The 21,152-nt window shown below is 37.9% G+C and overlaps 1 protein-coding gene across 1 annotated transcript; it reads right to left on the bottom strand.

Moving 5' to 3' along the window:
• Window positions 1–457: 457 nt before the first annotated feature.
• cse1l (CSE1 chromosome segregation 1-like (yeast)) lies at window positions 458–20,248 on the bottom strand. The gene is made up of 25 exons (XM_067431401.1): window positions 20,116–20,248; window positions 19,217–19,306; window positions 18,155–18,297; window positions 17,965–18,066; window positions 15,950–16,095; window positions 15,688–15,778; window positions 15,467–15,574; window positions 15,288–15,380; window positions 15,005–15,172; window positions 14,716–14,845; window positions 14,568–14,633; window positions 14,287–14,489; window positions 12,387–12,471; window positions 11,659–11,720; window positions 11,432–11,568; window positions 9,646–9,749; window positions 9,449–9,546; window positions 8,792–8,942; window positions 8,240–8,448; window positions 7,994–8,091; window positions 6,130–6,215; window positions 5,938–6,019; window positions 5,609–5,755; window positions 1,271–1,502; window positions 458–1,125 (listed from the first exon to the last, which is right to left on the bottom strand). The coding sequence occupies exons 2-25, from the start codon at window positions 19,299–19,301 to the stop codon at window positions 1,036–1,038; spliced, it is 2,916 nt and encodes a 971-aa protein (XP_067287502.1). The 5' UTR covers window positions 19,302–19,306; window positions 20,116–20,248; the 3' UTR covers window positions 458–1,035.
• Between the last annotated feature and the right edge of the window lie 904 nt (window positions 20,249–21,152).

Genomic DNA, 21,152 nt, shown 5'->3' with positions numbered 1-21,152 from the left:
CTCTTCAGTGAACACAAGAACACGCAGCAATCTTAGACAACTTAATCCAGATGTTTTAATCCAATCTGAAAATTAATTTGAACCAACAGGTCAATGAAGAACAGACCCCAGGACTTTTATTACTAAAGTGCATGTTGTATGTAATCCACATTAAATAATCAATAGGCAAAACAAACAAAACAAAAAAGATCTGATTAGATGGCTTTTTAATGAGGCAGAAGTGTACATACACTGCAATAATAGAGTGGCAAATTTAGCATGTCAAACTCATTTTACTAATGGAAAACTTGATTTTTACATTGTGGAAAATTAATAACGCCAGTCTTTCCTGGAATGCAGTGATGTGTGAAATGCGGTAGATCAGCTTTAGTGTGATGTAATGAACAGCTGAGCACAATACAGTGATTGTGGTCTTCAGCCCCCCAGCATGTCTTTGAAGCAAAACGTGACCAACATGTTAAACAAGTGCTTCATTTTATTTATTAACAACTAGAGCAGCAAAACTAAGACATGAAGACAAAACATGGTAAATGACATGCAACATGAGACATTACCTGCGTTGCAAAAACTCGTTTATACAGTAAAAACACCTCCAAAACTACAGGAAAAAAACAAACAAGGAAAATGTTTTCCCATTGATTTTAAATATGCCACCAAATGTCTGCCAACTCACAAGTGATGTTAAATGTTAGTAAAAGGCGACATTTCAAAATACTGCCAAATGTATGGTTGAGTGAGACGTCAAACTAAACAAAAAAAGAAAATGTTGAATGGACTTCAATACATACATATTGGAAAAAGCCAACATCAGCAGAGGACACCCAGTGATTTGATCAGCCCTCTTCACATGAGCATAACCATGATTCCCTGCACAGAATCCTTTAAAACAAACCCTTAAAAACACCTTCCATCTGGCCATGCATCACTGGGCGGTACATCTCCACTCATGTTGAGTCCATTGGTTGTCTCAGTTTGGGTGTCTTGAAAGTGCCAGAGGTCCCCTTTCTTGGCAATAAGGAGTCTGGGGGTGTGTGTCTACACCAGCTGTACAGTGGCAGCCTGAAGGTAACCCTGCAGGTACTGAAGAGCTTCTGCTGGCAGACTGGTGCTCAACATGGAGGGCACCTGTTACAGACCACATTCAATTAACAGGTATTCTGGGTAGGGCAGCTCATCATGTCTGGAGACAAGCGAGCTCCTTCTATGTTCTGAAATCATTTTAGTGATTACAACCCCACCCCACCTAATCTTTCCCAGGAGTGATACTCACCCTTCCAGGACAGGCGGTGGAGAGTTTGTGTAAGGACTGAGCTAGGAGGATTTTGGGATTGTTGACAGCATCTCCGATGGGGTCATGTTCTTTTTTGCCTGCAAAAGCAAGCTGGGAGAAAGCGGTCTGGTATCCTGGAGTGTCCTCTATGTCTATGAAATGTTCATCATCTGGGATACTGTCATCTTCTGGTAACTCGAACAGACCAATCAGAGCCTGTAGCAAAGGAGTCCTAAAGAACACAATACAGGTTTGGGTTAACGACACATATGTTTGTCCTCAGTAAAGAAATCAGAATAGTTTTAAAAACACATGCCCTCAACACCATGTCTACACTGGATGTGACCGTTGCTTGAGACGGTCTACACTCAGTCACAAATATATCGGGAGTATGTCAGAAATAGAACGGGGCATCGATTACCATCGGGAATGTGTCACGTCACATCCAGTGTAGACAGAACCGCTGATTATAACGGATTCCATCATTTTGTTGTGTCCCTCGGCTCACGTCTGGCGTAGACAGACAGTGTTAGAAAACATTCTTAAAAAGTTCCCTCTGAAACCTGTTGGTTATACAAGGTTTTGAAAACCTTTCTACTATTTAAGAAACAGTTGATTGCGTGCTTCTTGAGGTCACGGGGAAGTGTATTTACATAGAAACCAATGTGAATACATCAAGATTTAAATTCAGAGACAAAAGAATAATTATGCATGACCTGTCATTTTATTCGTATCTAAATATGAGGTGGCGCTCTCACAGAAAGTCCAAAAGCGGATTCGTAGAAGTAGGCTAATACTGTCACGCTGGAGCTGCAACAATCGTTATGAGTGATGAAATGTGACGACGACAATCAGACGATTACGACAAAGCTTTATGAGTGTTTGTAAAGTCATCTTAATGTAGGCCATTTATTGACAATAAAGTATCACATGAATAATTAATAAAATATAATAATTTTTTAATGTTTAGTATCTTCTGCTCACCAAGGCTGCATTTAATTAGTCAAAAGTACAGTTAAAACAGTAATATTGTGAAATATTATTACAACTTAAAACAGCTTTTTTTCTATTTGAATATATAGTAGCCTGGTGTAATTTATTCCTGTGATCAAAGCTGAATTTATCCTCATTACTCCAGTGTCACATGATCCTTCACTAATCCTTCTCATATGAGGATTTTATAATCAAGAAACATTTATGATTATTATCAGTGTTGAAAACAGTTGTGCTGTTTAAAAATGTTTTGGAAAACATGATACATTTTATTTTTCAGGATTCTTTGATGATAGAAAGTTCAATGGACAGCATTTATTTTATACATTATTATCTTTTGTAATATTAAAAATATCACTTGTGATCAATTTAATGCATGTCTGATCAATGTAAGTATTAATTTCTCTTTTTTTTTTTTTTACCACAAATCTTTAAATGGGTTAAAAAAATTAAGAAGCACCATTGCATTTATTTAATTAAAAAATGCAGTAAAAAACGTAATACAGTGAAGATATTATTCACTGTATTACGTTTTTTTTACTGCATTTTTAATTAAATAAATGCAGCGCATATTATATATATATATATATATATATATATATATATATATATATATATATATATATATATATATATATATCATTGCATAAAATCGTGATTCCATCTTTCAAACTTTAGTTAGTGTGTAATGTTGCTGCTAGAGCATAAATAATACCTGTAAAATTATAAAGCTCAAAGTTCAATGCCAAGCGAGATATTTTATTTAACAGAAGTTCCCTTTCAAAGCCTACAGCGAACGGCCGGTTTGGACTACACCCCTGCACTTCCTTCAGGAATGACGTCACTAGAACCGTTTGTTGGCTAACCCTCCGCCCACAAGAACACGCAAAATAGGGGGCGTGGTCTTGTTGCGCTCCCACGTGGAGAAGAGCGCACATTGAGCGCTCGCATCTCCCCGTCATGGTAAGAGGCGGGACCTTTCCGGGCAAAGTGCGCGAAGCTGCTGTCCAATCACAACACGGGAAGCGCTGGCCCAATCAGAACTCGTTACGTGTTTCTAAAGGAGGGACTTCATAGAACAAGGAAATCCTCAGGCCGTTTTTAGGAGAGAGGAAACAGCGCTGTACAGATAAGTCAATTGTGTGAAAAATACTGTGTTTTTTTACACGCGAAACATGAACTCATGTTATATTGCACACTGTAAACATAATCAAAGCTTCGAAAACACGCGAAGAATGGGACCTTTAATGCACAAGTCTTTGTAGTACATAAACCATCATAAAATTGGCGTCATAATAAAGGAGAAAAATATATAGATTAGTGGTTATTGTTCAGCAGTGTTTGATATCTTTACGAATTAAAAGCAAAAGATGTGATAAATTATATCGGTCAATTAAAAAAAAATGGTATTACAACATTTCTGTCCCCCTCACTTCTGAAAAGATGGCCACGCCCCTGAGTGCCACAATATATCAATGTATATTTTTTCAATGTAATATTTTAAATTATACACATCCAATGGTCTAAATTCATTTGAATGTTCTAACTGGCAAGCCATAAACACAATTGACAAGGATCAGTAAAGACAAGTAAAAGTGATCTGGCTTCAGACACGACGCCGCTCCGCTTTTCATAATTGTTTTCCATATTGTATATTGTGTAATATATTGAATGGTGTAAAAATCACTTGAATGTTTAAACTAGGTCGTTTCCATGCAGGTTACTGGACGAAGTGGAGTCACGTGACCACAAAGGCAGTAGTATGTTTTTTAAGTGGAAAGTATTAACAGGAAAAAACAAAAACAAAACTGAAGCATCAGGGGGAAATGACTATGGCTGATTCTGATTTTTGATTACTTTCCGATTAATCGTCCAACCCTGTTATGATATTTTGATTATGTATTATATTTGAGACTATAGACTATATAGATCTGGTTATGTGAGACTGTAGTTTGAATTAATTAGGGATGCACGATATTGGATTTTTGCCGATATCCGATATGCCGATATTTTTCAGCTCATTTTGGCCGATGCCGATATATGTTTATTTTTTCCCTTTGTTTGGAAACAACACCATTTTGAGCAAAAACTATTTTTTTTCAATCTGGTTTCAGATTTCTGAGGTATCCTTACTAAAAGGATTCTTGTTGAAGATAAATAAATGTTAATAAAGTTCTTTTTATGATAAGAGCATATTAAAAGCTCTGAAAATAACAATAATAAAGTCAGATATTTTTCACCCCAGATGCAGCTGTAACCTAAATATTGTATTTTTGGATTTAACGTTTGTGCACATGAATTGGGGGTGGCATGACATCCATTGATGCTGTCTTTTAATTCTACAATTATTGTAGAGCTCCTTGGATTATTTTTCATCATCCATTTCGTAAATTTTTATTACAGATTAATACACTGTATATAAAAGTATTTAATTTACAAGTGTCTTGCTTGTGATTTATGACATCTTTTCATTGTATTACTGTAACAACAGCGCCCCCACTACATGTATAAATATATAGCGGTCTAGCTGGAGGGCACTAGGACCTGGAGGAGCTTCTGCTGCTGTGGAGGCTGCCGCATGCGCTAGAGAGTGGGGAGACGCGATTGGGCTTGTTTTGGGCTAGTTTTGTTGTGAAAACGTGGCAAATCTGCTGCTGACGGTCACGTCTTTCTGTACGTGCATTCAGAAATTCAAGGCAGCATTTAAAAACAGTCAATATAAATCACTGTACATGCAATGTATTTTCTTGTTTTCACTTGAAGAATGACTGCAGTGCTGACATGGTCTCATCGCTGTAGCACTCCTTGCCCACGTGAGTTATTGCAGGCGCATATCAACACGTTATCATATCGGCAAGGCATATCGGCATAATGTTTTCATATCGGCCGATGCCGATTGTTATATTTTAAGCGTTTATCGGCCGATTCCGATGTCGTGCCGATAATATCGTGCATCCCTAGAATTAATCCCTTTTCTTTGCATGAAACATTGACACTACAGTACAGTTTAGCTCTCTCTGCATTATCCTAAACATTGTATAAGCATTAATTTCATATGTCATGGTTACACGCTCCCGAGAGCCTCTTCCATTCTGTCGCATCCTTTGAATTGAAAAAATTCAATCCTATATAAACATTTTTTAAAATAATTATCAATCTATAGGCTTTCATAGACAACCTAGGAAGTAGGGGAAGATTTAGTTTAAGTTGCGTTACTACTAGTGCTCACACAGTCAGTAATAATATTCTTACATACAGCCTTTAACATTTCCTTTTAACTTTTTTTTTTTTTTTTTTTTTTTTAAACAAGGCTTTTGTATCAGGACAGCCTGTGTCTTGTCTTACCAGAGTTTGGTGTACTCCGTGTCCATCATAGCAGGACACTCAGTGAGGATCTTCGTGATGCCCACAGCACAGATCTTCTTCTCCACCTGCCCTGAGACCTTCTGCACCTCAGGAATCATGATCTTCTCCACAACCATGCCAAACATCCTGAGAAGTTGTAAAAAATAGAAGGTTTAAAATGTATAAATAAAAAAGGTAACCAAACATACAGCCTTTTTTCAAAGATAGTTGGGTGGGAAAATATCAGTATTAAAACAAAGAAAACAACATAACTTAATAATGGCACTACAAAATTCTGACTTAACAGTCAGAATAACAAAGCCACTTACTTTGGCTGGATGCTATCAAATATCTCCTGCAATGCAATGGCGCCGTATCTCACAGAATAAAGGTTGATAAAGACGAGGAAACCTGTGAAGAGGAAAAGAGAGATGGTTCAGCACAGTGAGCGATTTGTAGTGTTTACAGGGACCACTTAAATACGTGGCAAGTGACCTAACAAAAAGACAGAAATCACTCACTCTTAACAAATTTTGTTGTCTTGGAGCTCTGGAGCCTCTGAAAGAGCAGAATAAAGATCTGCTTCCTGTACTGAGTGATGGAATCTCTGCATTCAAACGGAAAAAGAAAAAAAATGAATAGAGCCCAGAAATGTAAATTTTTTTTACTCATGTGTCCTAGTGCTGTGCGGTATGACCAAAAATTGATATCACAGTATTTTCTAAATTATATTGTTTTTACGGTGTATAAAGGTCTTTTTTACCCTATGCCCATGACCAGGTGTTAACCAGATTTTTTACTAATCGAGAGAGAAAATACTGCAGTAGATTGCCTAGAATGCCCTATTTTACTGTCATGAGTGAATATTGTAGAAAAATTGCACACTAGATTTAATAGTTTTGCAAAGCCCCACAAAATGATACTGTGGGGAGACCACCACCAATAAAACACTAATTTCAGAGACATGAATATTAAAGTATTGAGCTGAGGGCACCTTAAGCATTTTAAAAATATAACCCTATATAACAACAAACAGCAAAACGAGGGAGAAATCTGAAATGTGCACACATACACACTGCTAGTTCATGTTTAGAACACAGTAGAGTATATGAAACGGGTTTATAAAAAACGTACACGCACTCGCTCTGCTCTGAATCTGATATACATGATCCATGTGGTGAAGGTTCATCGCGGCTCTCCGCTCAGAAACCTCACTGATGCGCGCACCGCGTGAAGTTTGAATTCTCCGCCGTAATCAAGGGCTGAATCCGAAATCGCCCCCTATAACCATTATTTGAGGGGACAACCATTTATTGTGGTGTCTGAAACGATAGTGGACATTATTGAGTGCACTCATTCAGCCTCACAATGCACCGCAATCACGAGTGTACAGCTGATGTACACACAAATGCTGTCTGACTTCATGCACTCGTTTTCATTCGCTCATTCAAGTGAACAATAACGTAGGGAATAGTGAATGCAGGGTTTTTCCTACATTTTTTTTTTTTTGTCGGCCGCCAAAAAATGTTTTGTCCCACCAAAGCCTTATTTGATGAGTTATTGTGATTTATAAATTGATGTAGATAACAAATGTGCGTGGCAGAACAAGCAGAGCGCCGCGCACGTACACTCTGTCTTCAAAACGATCGCCATCTTAGCCCTCTCACTCACACATATCAATCAAAATCAACTGAACTGACACAGTGGTAAAAGGACGGAAGACTGACTCCATTTTCCACGTGGCGCTTTCGCACAATATTTTCCCTGAATTAGTGCTGGATGTGAATTGTGCTAAAGAAAGGCACCTCTTTTGACCGACATTTTGCACACAGCTGACATAAGGATATTTTTTCGTTTATTTAAAAGTATGGTTTATGTTGTGTTTTCTATGATGACAAATCTTTTGCGTTGTTTTAACAGTCTGGGTTCACATATAATGAGTTCGCTTTTGTCCAATTCGCAAACTGATGACTCATTTGAACCGATTCATTTTAATGAACTGATCTGTCCAACACTGACCTCACGAATCAGTGTGTAATCATTTACTCACAGCACCTCTGAAATGAGAATGAAGTGTGCTTACCCCATTAAACAAGAGGGGTTAGTAAGAATTAGTCTTAATAATCCACAGTATTATCATGTATTTATTTTGAGCATTTATATTGATAATGTGTACTAAATTACCTGCAAAAAATTGTTTAGACTGGAATAAAGTGAAACCCGAACAACGCAAGTTGTTGATAGCCACGTTCCAAGCGTTGTTTAAGCGACATATAGGCCTACCGGTATTGCAGTATCATCAAAATTCATACAACAAAATATAAATATATTCTGTATGAACCAGTATACCGCCCAGCACAACTGTGTCCTCAATGCATCACTTACGGAGGCATGTGCTCCACTATACTGTTGAGCAGATAGAAGCCTTGATGGTCATTAGCCTTGGATGCAATGAGTTTCTGGAACACTCCAAGAAGACCAGGCTGAAGGGAAGGATAAAAAAAAAATATATATATATATATATATATACACACACACACACACATTTTAATAATATGAAGGGAAGAGTATTTAGGTGAGGACCACTGCATTATGGGTATTAATCTAGCATAAACATCTCAAGACACTCACAATCTTGTCAGCGGCTGCGCTGGCGATGGTGGCAGCTCCTTTCTCCAGGTAGGCCTGCAGCAGCCGGACGAGTGGAGGGATGTTTCCTGTGCGTTCCCACAAGATGGGCTGCAGGAGGTGAGGAAACAGAGCCATGTAGGTGGAGGGAATGGAGTTGTTGTGGATCTCTAGCAACAGAGACATCACCTGGAAGACGTACGGCACAAACTCTGCAGGGCCAGACAAAAGAGGGAGGGCTCATAACCACAAGGCTTCAGGACGGTCCTCAAACTATACACACATCATCAAGAGGTTAAGCGCAGGATTTTGGTTAAATAAGGCTCCTATGTTTAGGTTTTTAGACAGTAATGGAGTATGATGCTGAAAAAACAGCTTTGATCATAAGAATACATTTAATTTCAAAATATATTTGAAATGAATCGTTTTTAAATTGCAATAATATCCTAATATTGCTGTTTTAACTGTATTTGGGGTCAATACTTTGACCCGAAACCTTTGAATGGTTGTGAAAGTCAACAAATAATTGTGTGAAAACAGTAATTGTTAACGCACCCTGTACATCATTCTGGAGAATCTCCGTAAACACAGGAAACAGGGCCTCCTCAAAGCTGCTCACGGTGTCTGGATTTGCCTTGCAGGTGACCCTGATGGACAGGCACAGCGACTCAAACAGGTAATGGTTGAAATGTGGCTTACTGGGATTCTGTAAAGAAAAAAATAATAATAAAAGGAGAAACTTATTTTTCATCTTTTAATGGGGTGCCCACATATCCAAAAAGTCAGTGTTGTGGCTGTTTAAAACCAAAAACATATATATTGCTTACTGCAGTTCATTTAAATGATTAAATTAAGTTTTACATTTGGCTAATGACCTCACTACCACCAGTTTTATTCAGTGTGTGGCCATTCTCTGCATACAAATCATTTGCATGCTAGAGAAATACTACTAGTAAAATAGTATATGCTGAAAAGTATGGTAGTATGCTATGCTGAACACACCCTTTGTGTGAAACCTTTGCATGGAGGTGTTCCATCCTGCCTTTAGGATCAAGTCCTGCTTGGGAAATGTCCCCTTTAATGGACGGATATTTCTGTGCGTCCTGCCAGTGAGTCCAATGCCATGGATTGAGACAAGGACCACATTGACTGGACACTAACAGGAATTTAAAAAAAACCTTACAAGGACAGCAGATTCAGTGACTGGCTTACCTTGCTGACAAGGAGGAGCTTGTGGGTGAGCTGGCCAATGAGAGTGGGGATGTAGGGCACAATGGAATCCTGCAAGAGGGAGAAACTCCTCATGATGGCTGGAGAGATAAACAGAAAAGATCAAGGAGTAAATAGGACAATATTGAAGTAAACAAAAGTTGACAAATACGGTCAGTGAAAATTAAGCCGCCATTTACCTTTCATGATGTATTCGTTCTCAGATGAGCCAGGGATGGCTAAAGCTTTGAACAGATGGTTGAGTAACTGCTCTGTGAACGGTGCCATTTCAGTAGGTGTGATGCTAAAAAAACAGAATTAGTTTAGAAGGGGAAAAAAAAAACAGTCTTAAAATGGGAGCATTATCCCTTCTCACAGGTTAATTTTAATACCTTTTTAAGACTTTTTAAAGGCCTTCTCAAAATATTTTAAGACCTTATCACACTTCTAATCGGCAACAAACCTTTAATAAACAGTTGTAGTAGAATGATCTGTTTTGCGACGTATGGAGTCAAAATCTAATACTACAAGCTCTACAATACTTGAGCAGTTTATTTAATCTCAAGTCTCAATGAAATACTGACATTTTCTCTTTCTCTCTCGTACACACACAAAACATGAACTGATAGACATTTCATTAAATGAGTAGGGCTCCGTGCGCTCTTTTTTTTTTTACCTGGATGTTGCATTTGGATGATTCGTGGTCTTTTACGGCTTCCAGTTTTATGGTTTTTAGTCCCAACAATAAAACTATTCGTTTTGGCATCTTCTGAAGCGTGTTGACATACCGAGCAGAACATTGTCAGTAGGGATGCACCGAAATAAAAATTCTTGGCCGAAACCAATAAAGAAGAAACCAAGGCCGAAAACCGAAACACCGAAAGAAATTATGACAGTTCTAAGTACCACTGCATTTATGGCTAATGCTATGACTGTGTAACTTTTAGTAACTGTGTTACTAAAAATCAAGGCATGCGATTGCATAAATTAATATTAAAGTTTCAAATAATAAATCAATTACAAATTATGCAAATATTTAACACATTGCAACAATGCACAGTACAAAATAAAATTGTAACTAAAATGTTTAACTTGACCTCACTCATGTGTACATTAAAAAATAATGCACAGGCCTATTGGCCTGCAGAAAGGTACAGAAATTGAATAAAGTAATCAAATGTAAAATAACTGCATATTTAACTGTTTAAATGAAAGATTAATCCTTATTAAACTTACAAAAGCTATTCAATCAAGAGCAGTAAGTGATGTCCTTCTCTTTTGTTTGACATTAAACAGAGCAGTAAAGGCTACTGCCCCTATAAGACCTAATGGAAGGATATGCGTCGTCTTTCTCGACTGTATAAAGTTCACTTAAGTCTGCTTGGATACTCATCAAGATGGACATGTTGACATACTTCTTGTGTGAGTTTGTCCGTTTAAGCGCAAGACTTGAAAGAGAACTCAATATTTGCTCGCTGTGAGAGCTCTCGGATGATGCACAGTGACGGATCTTCTCACAGAGCGAACGAGTCCTTATTCGCGTCTTCACGCGGGTGATGGCGGTGAAAACGACTGGTCATATTCGAACAGACAGCAGCACTCGCATGCATTGAACAAAGTTTACAAAGAGGTGAAACAGTTTGCTCCGTAGGTGAAGCGAGTTTACCGCCACAAATCAAAATCACCGCATTTGGCTGGTGCTAATTTCCATCACTGACACGCGCGCTTCAAGACGATCTCAGACTGAGCACTCAGTTGTTTTTTAATACTTATTGGGATAAAAATAAATATATTCATGAATACTTTTTGTCAAAAAAAGAGTTTGACTCCAAAGCTTGACCAAAATTTAATACCTCAAAATCGTGATTAAGACTTTTTAAAACCTTTCAAGGGTCTTAATTTGACCAAAATGGATTTATCAACTTTAAATACTTTTTAAGCCTCTGCGGACACCCTGTTCTCATGTCTTGTATTGGATATACTCACAGGGTGGTGTTGTTGGCTCCTCTCATGGTGAAGAGTCTCTCAAGTGCATGTGCAGCATAGGTGTGCTGAACGATGCTCTCTGCCTGCAGGTGGGACACCAGGAGAGGAACTGCCTCCAACAGCTGCTCTTTAGGGAGCTGGAGGACCAGACAGAAGCCACACCATCACACACAATGAAGAACGCATGTGTAGTAAGCACACAATGTAATGGAAAATAAAGTGTTTACCTGACTTCTGAAGGTCATAACATACTTGATGGCATCTGCTTTCAAAACTGGGAACTCGTTCACTGAGGGGATGAAGAAAACAACCCATTCTTAGCAATACCACCATTTGGAAATGTAAACTGACAGTTCCTGCTGACAAACTACAGCATGTATGTGTGTGTGTGTGTGTTAGGGGTGGCATGGTTCACAAAACCCACAGTTCGCTTCGTATCACTATTTTAGGGTCACGGTTTTTGGTTCTGTACGGTTCTAGTTTATTCTTTAAATTGTTAACACTCCAGAAATTTAGTTCAGCATATGACATATAGTTGAATTAGCCACAATTTAGGATACAGTATTTAAAAAAAAAGTTATATCATGTAGAACTTGTTTCCTAATTGGCTGTCTCCTGCTTATGCTGGCCAACACATTGGTGTAATTTTTTTTATGTCAATTCTGATCAGAAAGCACCGTGGCTTTAATTCAGCGCGAGCAGCTTTTTGTCAGTTTCAAAGGCCTGTTTAAATTATTATTATTGGCAATTTATTAGTACTTGTACAGCACATATTAATGCCTTATAAAGCCTTGACCTTATTCTACATCCTTCAATCCTACCTAAATGCTACAAAACAACCATACTAACTATTAATTAGCAGTAAATTAAGAGTTTAAGGCACAAAAAGTGTAGTTAATAGTGAATGTGTTCCCATACTAAAGTGTTACCATGAATGAAATGAAATGTCAATTACCATTGGGAGACTTCAGGTCTACTAGAATGTGGTTGACAAAGAATTCAGACAGGTTCACCAACTCATTGGCTTGTGTTATTCCATGCTGTAAAACAGAAGTTTGTTAGACTGGAGCTCAGACCAACAGAAAAAATCAGATGCAAACTATTCTTAAAACTGTCTCCAATAATCTGACTGCAGTAAAAAGAATTACAGTTCATATTCAAAAAATTCATATCAAAGGTGTGAGACATTTTGAACAACATGTAAGCCTCGATTTCTCTAAATCATTACGGATGCGGCTCTTTGACACCAAGCATGGCCGCCAGTGATGCGCGGGTTGATCCAAAACGAATGGGTGCCTGCAGTCACCCGCGGTTACAAGTCATCCAAAAATATTTTTAATGATATTCTGGTCGCAGTCGGTCGGGTCGTTTGAAAAAGAGATGACGCAGGACAAAATGCCTGATTTCCCAACACGTTGAACTGAGCAATTGTACCTTTTTAAAGGTCCACTGAAGTGCCTTGAAACGCGCTGCATTATTCAATGTGTTGACGTAATTTCCCCCGAAACGGCTCCAGCTGTTAGCAGCTCCTCCCCTTTTTTGAAACAGCCAATAGCGTTTTGTTAATATACAGTTTGACTAGAGCGCAAGAGTGGACCTTCTCTGTTTGGTAAAGCCAGTTTCCTCTAAATGTTTACCATCATAATCTCCTCCATATCGCTTTGAAATGCAGCATTCTGTGCAGAATTCAGATGGGTCGATATGTTTGTTGTCTGCGCCGACACGCGCATATGATCCGCGCTGTGTTCTCGTGTCTGTAGTCTAAATTTAGACCAGAGCCGTTGGGGTGTGTGCACTGCTGCAGTAAGTGAAACTTACGTTAAAACAGACTTTTTTCGCCTCAAATGAAAGCATATTTACACTGAATCGTTTCCTATCTCATATACAGTGTGCTATGTGCCTTTCACCATGTAGAAATTAGTAAATGTGTTAACAACTGACCGAGGTCAGCTGCAGCTTCAGCAGCGTAGGAGGCGGGCTTTAGATTCTAGAGAGCATTTTGATTGGACAGAAGATTTGACGAGAAAGTGAAGTCTGCGATGATGTCACCAAAATATGAGATTCGTTTTAACGGAAGTGGGAGTGTGTAAATTTTGATGCTTATATCTCCTAAATGCAAAACTTTCCAAGTTTTGGAACATACCAGCTTATTCATAAATTTAAGGCTAACACAGTCATACTAAAAGCTAAAAAACTTTAATTTCAGTGGACCTTTAATAGGCTATCCTTTTTTAAACGCATATAGCCTAGCTCAGTAGTGTCCACCACGATCACATGGTAATGCGTTTTGGAGGTCCCCCGACTTCTCCAGCAAAAATCCCACCCTGGAATGTATACGCCACTTATTTATTTTAAAACAAAAGAAAGTAAATGGTATAGCAAAAAGGCGGTAAACGCTATTATACCATCTTGTTTCAGCTCTCACAGGTCACACAAGCTTCAAACTTTAAATCATTAATTATAAAGTACACTGCGCTAGATCCATTTGGCTGCTGTCATATTAACAGCATACTGTATGTAAAATGATTTACCTGTTCTTTATTTTATATAATGCACACATATACACACAACAAAACATTTGACGCCGATGCTGATATCTATAATGGTTGACAACCTTTTGTGACAAAAGACAGGCACTGGGAAAGTTGTATTTGTAAAATATTTGATAAACTATAAAAATACAATTTGCAGCAACTGAGCCAACAGAAAAAACAATGACGCTGCTGGGATCACCTGCAACACTGGAGGGGAAATTGAGATGAAACGATGTAGAGAAGTTTGTGAATAGAAAAATTAGCAATACAAGTAAACCAGCTTGATCAATAACAACATTTATATCTGGTCCCAACACGCACCTTTTGTGTCTGAGCTTTGGAGGCCAGAGAGGTCACCAGGTAGATAGCAGCATCTTTGTGCTTCCAATTGACACCAGGGTTCTTGGCATACTCTGCCAGCATGGAGTTCACATAGCCAGAGAAGATGCCCGTCACCGGGCCCTCGAAAAACTTACAAAGGCCTCGCACCAAATCACAGGCTGCTCTACGCCTTGTGTCGATGTCTAATGACAGAAGGCATCATTTAGTACAGACATAAGGAAATCTAACTGCCTAAACTATATAGTTTAGCATCAACACACCTGAGCCTTCAAGGTCTCTGATGATGTACTCCTCTGAGTTATCTTCAAAAGCCTCTTCATCTGCACCTGTTCACATTCAAATATCAATTTACAACATGCCAAAATCCTGAAAACAGAAGACCTTTACAAGATTCCCGTTGACACATACTTCTGAACTCCATGTTAGGAACGATGACTTTCTCACAGATACTGGTGAGAACATTCTGGTCTTCAAAGAGATGTTTATAGTGCGGCCTCTCACAAACTGACGCCAAAAACTGGATAGCATTGCTCACAAGCTGCAACAGACATAATATTATCAGGCACCATTAAAAGAAAACTAACAGCACTTATAAACACTAAAAAATAATCTAGTGGCAGGCATTATTTTAAAGTCTTTAAACTTTTAAATTCGCAACATGGATGGTATTTTACAGGCATACTGATTATACACTTACCAAGTCATATTTGACCTCCTGGCCTGTTGTGACAAGCAGGTTCCAGATAGCTGTGACGAAGCGAGGCAAGTAAGGTTGGAACTCTTCGTCGTATTTTTGAGCGTAAAGTGCTGCGTTATCACATATTTGAGATTTCAACAATTCCAACAGACCAGCCTCCTCCTCATCCTACAGCAAAATACACATGTTAGCTTGTTAATCTTGATTATTTAAGGTTAAAGAAATCAGATTTTGGAGCACTCCTCTCGACTGTCGGCATATTTTGCCATGAACAAAAACTCACATCTGTTTGCAACAACTGGTTATCCAAGGTCAATAAGTTATGAAAATTTGTCATCCAAGTCTCCATGTTATCCTCGAAAAACTCTGGAAGATCCTTAAGAGATTGAAAAATCGAGAAGTTACTTGCAAAAACATACAGAGGTGAAAAAGGTGTCATGACAGGAATGAATGGAGACTTACCTGGAAGTTAAGGCTGTAGAAAAGTTTTGAAATAAGCGTTAGAGAAGAGAAGAGAACTTTCAGGGCATTGACATCTGTTGCATGAGTTTGACACAAATCAATTGTAGCCTAAAAGAAAAACAAAACAAATGACATTTGAATTTCCATACAACATTATAAAAATTATATAATGTATAGAAATTACTAGTAAATCACAAGATTACAACCACTCATTGACTCACCTTGAAAAGCTCAGTGAGAGGCTGAGCAAAAGTGTCCAGTACTAGCTTGATCTCAGACCACAGCTCATTGGACTTAAACTCATGGCGGTATCTGAAAGACAACAGACATAAAATATTACAAAATATTAAGACATCAAACTTACGTAAAGGTCAGGAACAAAAGGGTCTAAAAACTTGCATAATTAACTGGAGATTAAAACAAACACATTATGTAAAAGGACTACAATATTGCATTCGTATTATCTGAATCCATCTCAAATACCTTTTAAAAAGGGAATGAGCTGTGCGAAGAATTCCGTTGATGATGTGGAAGTCTCCGCTCTGAAAACGGTTCACCATCTCAGTCAGGAGATCCGGCCATTTCTGAGGAAAGTCCTCTCGTCCGATGATGCTGATCGCATCGCTCAGCTGCAGAAGAGAAGACAAATAATAGCTACAGCAATTAGCAATACATGAGCAGATCACTGGCGCAGAGTTCCCCAGCCCAATTCCTAGAGGCAATGGTACTTTTTCGGTAATGAGTAAAAAAACTAATTATTGTTTCCCGTAACAACACTGCTACCGTTACTGAGAATAACTTTTCCCTTGCTGAGGTGAAAGGTAAGAACGTTTATGTAACGTGCAACTTATGCCCAGGAAGTCTCTCCACATTGGTGAACACAATTGACAATGTGAGCTCCGCTACCAAGGAGACAGAGCCACGACATTAAAGTGTCATGAAACCCCAAAACACTTTAAACAAAAAAAAAAATGTAAACAGATATGTATAGGCTGCACATCATTGAAAACACTAAGGGTACTCATTAACGTTATTCATGCGTGACATTTTTTTTGTGTGCATTTTTCAGAGCGATTTCTGTCTTCCGGTTTGAAAAGCTGAGTTGGAGCAACGTCACAAATGCTGACGTCAGCGTGTGCTTTCGGCCCAAGTATGGGCTGCTGGGGACATGCTGACATCGACCGTTCCGAGCAATTATCATTATATATTAATGACATAAAGCTCATTCAGTCCAATCCCTGCGCTGTAGTATGCATACAAGATAATTCAGTTAATATGCATGAGACAGTCACTTCTGACAGGCTCGTCTTCCATCATTATTGTATGTTTGGGAAGTTTTGAAAGCAGCGTACGGAAAAGTCAAGGAGGAAAGTGAGGCGTTATGCTGATATGAATTAACGTAAGGGCGCCGAGCGAGCTGTAAGCGGGCGCTGTCTGTGGAGGCCTTTGCTACAATTCTCAGTAAAGTCAAATTAACTTGAGGAATCGCACACCGAACCTGCAAGCGTTCTAATTTATCTAATCTAATTTATGCCAGGAGTGCAAAATAACCGACCTGTAGGCTAATGAACAATATTTTTGATGAAAATATCAACAAGAATCAAAAGATTTTTTTTACCCCGATCTAGAATTATGCTGCCTTCACGTGCCATTGGAAATTTGATAATTCCGACTTATGAAGTCGTGATTACGAAATCATTGCATTCAAGTTTAAAAATGTGAAGGCGTTCATGTGCAATTTTAACCTTGGAAACTTGTTTTTACAATTCCGAGAGCAAGTTGCATCGCATTTGCTAGCATGTTCGTGGGTGGTTCATGTTCTCTTATCACGTCAGCGCGCTGTTTATCTTGCCAAACAGCATGCATATTTGGACAAATATAGTTTAATTATCACATGTTTGAAAAATATTTCGTCATACAGAATAACATTTATTTTTATTTCTCACTGAATTATGCTGATTTGAAGAGCTGAAAAACTTGCGATCTCTGCTGCACGCCACTTAGGCTGCATTTACACTGCAGGTCTTGATGCACAATTCCGATTTGGTGACTACATCCGATTTTTTTGACGACCCGCTTACATCATCTTTTCAAAAGTGACCCGTATCCGATATTTGCATTTACTGCGTTCCTTTGACTTCCATAGTAGAAAAAAAAAAATACAATGGAAGTCAATGGCTCCTGTTAACTGTTTGGTCACTGACATTCTTTAAAATATTTTCCCTTGTGTTCAGGGAACAGGTTTGAAACAACTTGAGGGTAAGTAAAGGATGACAGAATTTTCATTTTAAAGTGAACTATCCCTTTAACTAATATAGTTAATGTTAACTAATGAACCTTATTGTAAAGTGTTACCCAAATATGGTTTATAAAAACCCAGTATTGTGGATTTTACAACTGCAGCACTCACTTCAAATAACAAGAGTAACCACAGAAGTATGTAGGAAAAGCAACTTTATTCTAACCCCTGCTTCTCATGAGTTATCTGAAATGGGTACCTGTTTTTGTATTTGCTCTGGGCTGGTCAGCATCAAATTTACAATGTTGGCTTTGATAGCAGTCCGATCAGGATCAGAGATTTTGTTTGGTTCATCTTCAACCTGAGGAGAACATCTTCATGAATATCCACATCAAACAAGCACCTATCACACAACAAACTGTTTTAAAAGTATTTAACAGGACACGTACTATGCGCCAGTTCCTCTTGATGTAGTTCTTGAAGGTGACGGCCGAACACACACGGATGACATCTTCTTGGGACTTCTCTAGCACAGTAAGCAGTAAAATGGGGTAGTTCTGGTTTCCCTCAACTGATTCCAGAAATTTCTCAGCTAAAGATGGAGAATCCAATGAGAACAAGAAAACATTATTGATTGATGAATACTTTATTAATTCCTTCAAACATCCAGTGGCTCACACAACACCAAACAGTTGAAGAAAATGGAATCACACAAAACACCCAAATAAATGAATAAATAGATAACAACAACCTATCAAAAGAGCTGTACAATAAGGGACATACAGCTCTTTAAATCAGAATAATCTGAATACTATACCTGAAGAACGACATGAAAAACTTTACTTACGACATTTATATTTTTGTTCTATTGCTTTTAATATTAAATTTTTTATTACTTTAATGTTTGAACTTTATATTAGGCTAATATTCATCTGGAATTGAAATTTCTAAAATTCCTTTTTGGTTTATGTTTCCATGAAGCATGTATCAAGAGCACATGAAGCTGCCTAATATAGCTAACATAACATTACTTAGCATAAAGTTACAATGTTATACACTTAGCCATTAGTAGAGATGATAAATACTCAATATGCTAAGCTCAAGTTGATCGCTGTTGTGTTAAATTTCGCAAAATTAACTTTAGATAATAAAATGCATGTGTAAAAGCTAGTACACCGCATCCAGGAACTTTTTTTTAGAGCTAAGTTAGCTTTAGCTGCTACTAATCAATGCTTTCATCATGGAAACTCTTACATGCAAAACACTATATGTTATGAATCTTACCCAAAATTCATCTTCATCACAGTATAACTGATGTTATTGAAAAAACATGATGCTACCCGTTTTCTTTGCCTTATAAATATAACTAGCTCATTACCAAATCAAACAAAAATATATTTTTTGGCCAGTAGAAAAAAATCCTTAGCGTTAAGTCCTGCAAACATAACTCCTCATGGTCAAATCATTCATTATTATTATTATTTTGAAATATTCTGAAATAGTAATGTTACCTGGTCGTCTCACAGCTGGGTCAGGGCTTAGTGTTTTCTGCAGGTACTCAGTCAGGGTTTGGAGATTCGCATCATTGAGCTCCATGATTACTACAAAAATAAAAGCACCATTTATCAGACCTGATGAAAATCTGATTGAAAAAAAATCTGTAATAACTCACAATAAAGTCAAATTATATAAACTATTATTTAGTTAACTGAATCCCTTGCGTACTAAAATACTTTACAGAACAGATCAGCTGATGAAAAAGTAAACGTAAGGTTATGTATATGGACGCATCTGACAAATAGATAACTGGATTTAGGGCTTTAATGATTATTTTGCATTTCCCGTATCTTGATGGTGAAAACTGTTGATGTTTATAATCTTGACAGATGGCAACACACACCCATGGCCTGCTCTGACCGAGCTTACTATCACGGCCTGACAGGTATTTATCTGGAAATAACGAATAAACAGTACATTGTGATCCGTGTGTGAGAGATTGCTGGTTTATGGTGACCACCGTAACAGTTTGGATGTTTCTGAGAGAGTTTAAAGTCACAAACTCAGGCCATGATTCACGTGCTAAAGCTGTTAGCATTTTGAAATGCTAGTCATCCTTATAGTCACATTTAACAGCGTTTCAGCATTTCTGTTTACCAACATTGACGAAGAAGCCGTCAAATGGGGTTAATTTCGTAAAAGTAAGCCGGAAACCTCCGTTATTTACATTATATGTGGTTATTTCATGAGCATTAGATGTGGTTATTTCATCGAGCTCACTTTAACAGCGCGCGCAGCGTGCGTAAACATTCAAACAAGTTAATTCAGCATTTCACTGTTTAATAGCGACTAGTAGTAAATATAGAGTGAGTTTATTAATAATGAGTAGAGAAATGGATATATAGGCTCTTACCGTTAGCTGTAGGTTGAAGTGCTGTGCTAATCACCGGCGAGAAGTTTCAAACGCCTCACACAAGTGCGCGGTCACGATTCGGCGCATGCGCACTAATGAGACACAAAAAGGAGCGCACACGTGGGGGCGCATGAATGTATCATAGGATCATGTACCGCCCCCTCGTGTATGTTGCCGGGATTTCTGTCTATGGAATTTGCATCATAAAATAAGGTTTGTTTGTAGCGTATTTTGGGTACACAGCAGGCCTAAGTCTCAGGAGTCTAAGGCAGTTTTTTTGCACTGTTATATATTTTCACGACAGTTTAGTATAATTATCCCAATTCTCGTAGACTTCGAGATTATATCTCAATGTATAAGAGTTTCAGCAAAAAAAAAGTAAATAGCCTTGTCCAATTACACAAATGCTTGTTTTCTCTAGCGGTGACTTTGCTGTTAGTTAAAATATCCAGTTCAAAACTCTCTTGAAATGAGTATATTCTTGTGAATTCATAACAAACTGACATTCCATCATGATGAAATTTTTGTAATAGCTGTTGTTGCTTAAACTGGTGCCATGGGTGTTTCCTATTTTCCTTTTCCTATCCCACAGCCTAAAATGCAAATAGAATAGTCTTTCTTGTGTGAATGTTATTATAATAGGATGAAAATTCAAAAGGGTAAAGAAATGGATAGACTTTATGTATATGTTGCTGTCGACCGTTCAAAATCTGAATCATTGATCATTCAAGTAGACCAAACCCATGGTTTTAAATTGACTGACTACCACAGTACCAACGATGGCCTGCTTAACTATCATATGCAACCTTCTTGTGTCAATTCAATTCAATGAGCTTTATTGGCATGACAAATTGTACATTGTATTTGCCACATAATTTATATGAGCATGAAAATATAAATAGGAAATGTCTTTATCCCAGGTACAGTGGCATATGTTTTAGCATGTCATATGAATATAATTGCATAGGTTTTATTTTTTTCAAACACAAAATGCTTGATGCTCACGTTTACAAGCCAGCGTCATTAGCCTAGTCTAT

The sequence above is a fragment of the Pseudorasbora parva genome, chromosome 22 (assembly GCF_024679245.1).
Source record: "Pseudorasbora parva isolate DD20220531a chromosome 22, ASM2467924v1, whole genome shotgun sequence".
NCBI lineage: Eukaryota > Metazoa > Chordata > Actinopteri > Cypriniformes > Gobionidae > Pseudorasbora > Pseudorasbora parva.
The sequence above is the reverse complement of the archived record's forward strand: the minus strand, read 5'-3'. Positions and strand labels throughout refer to the sequence as shown.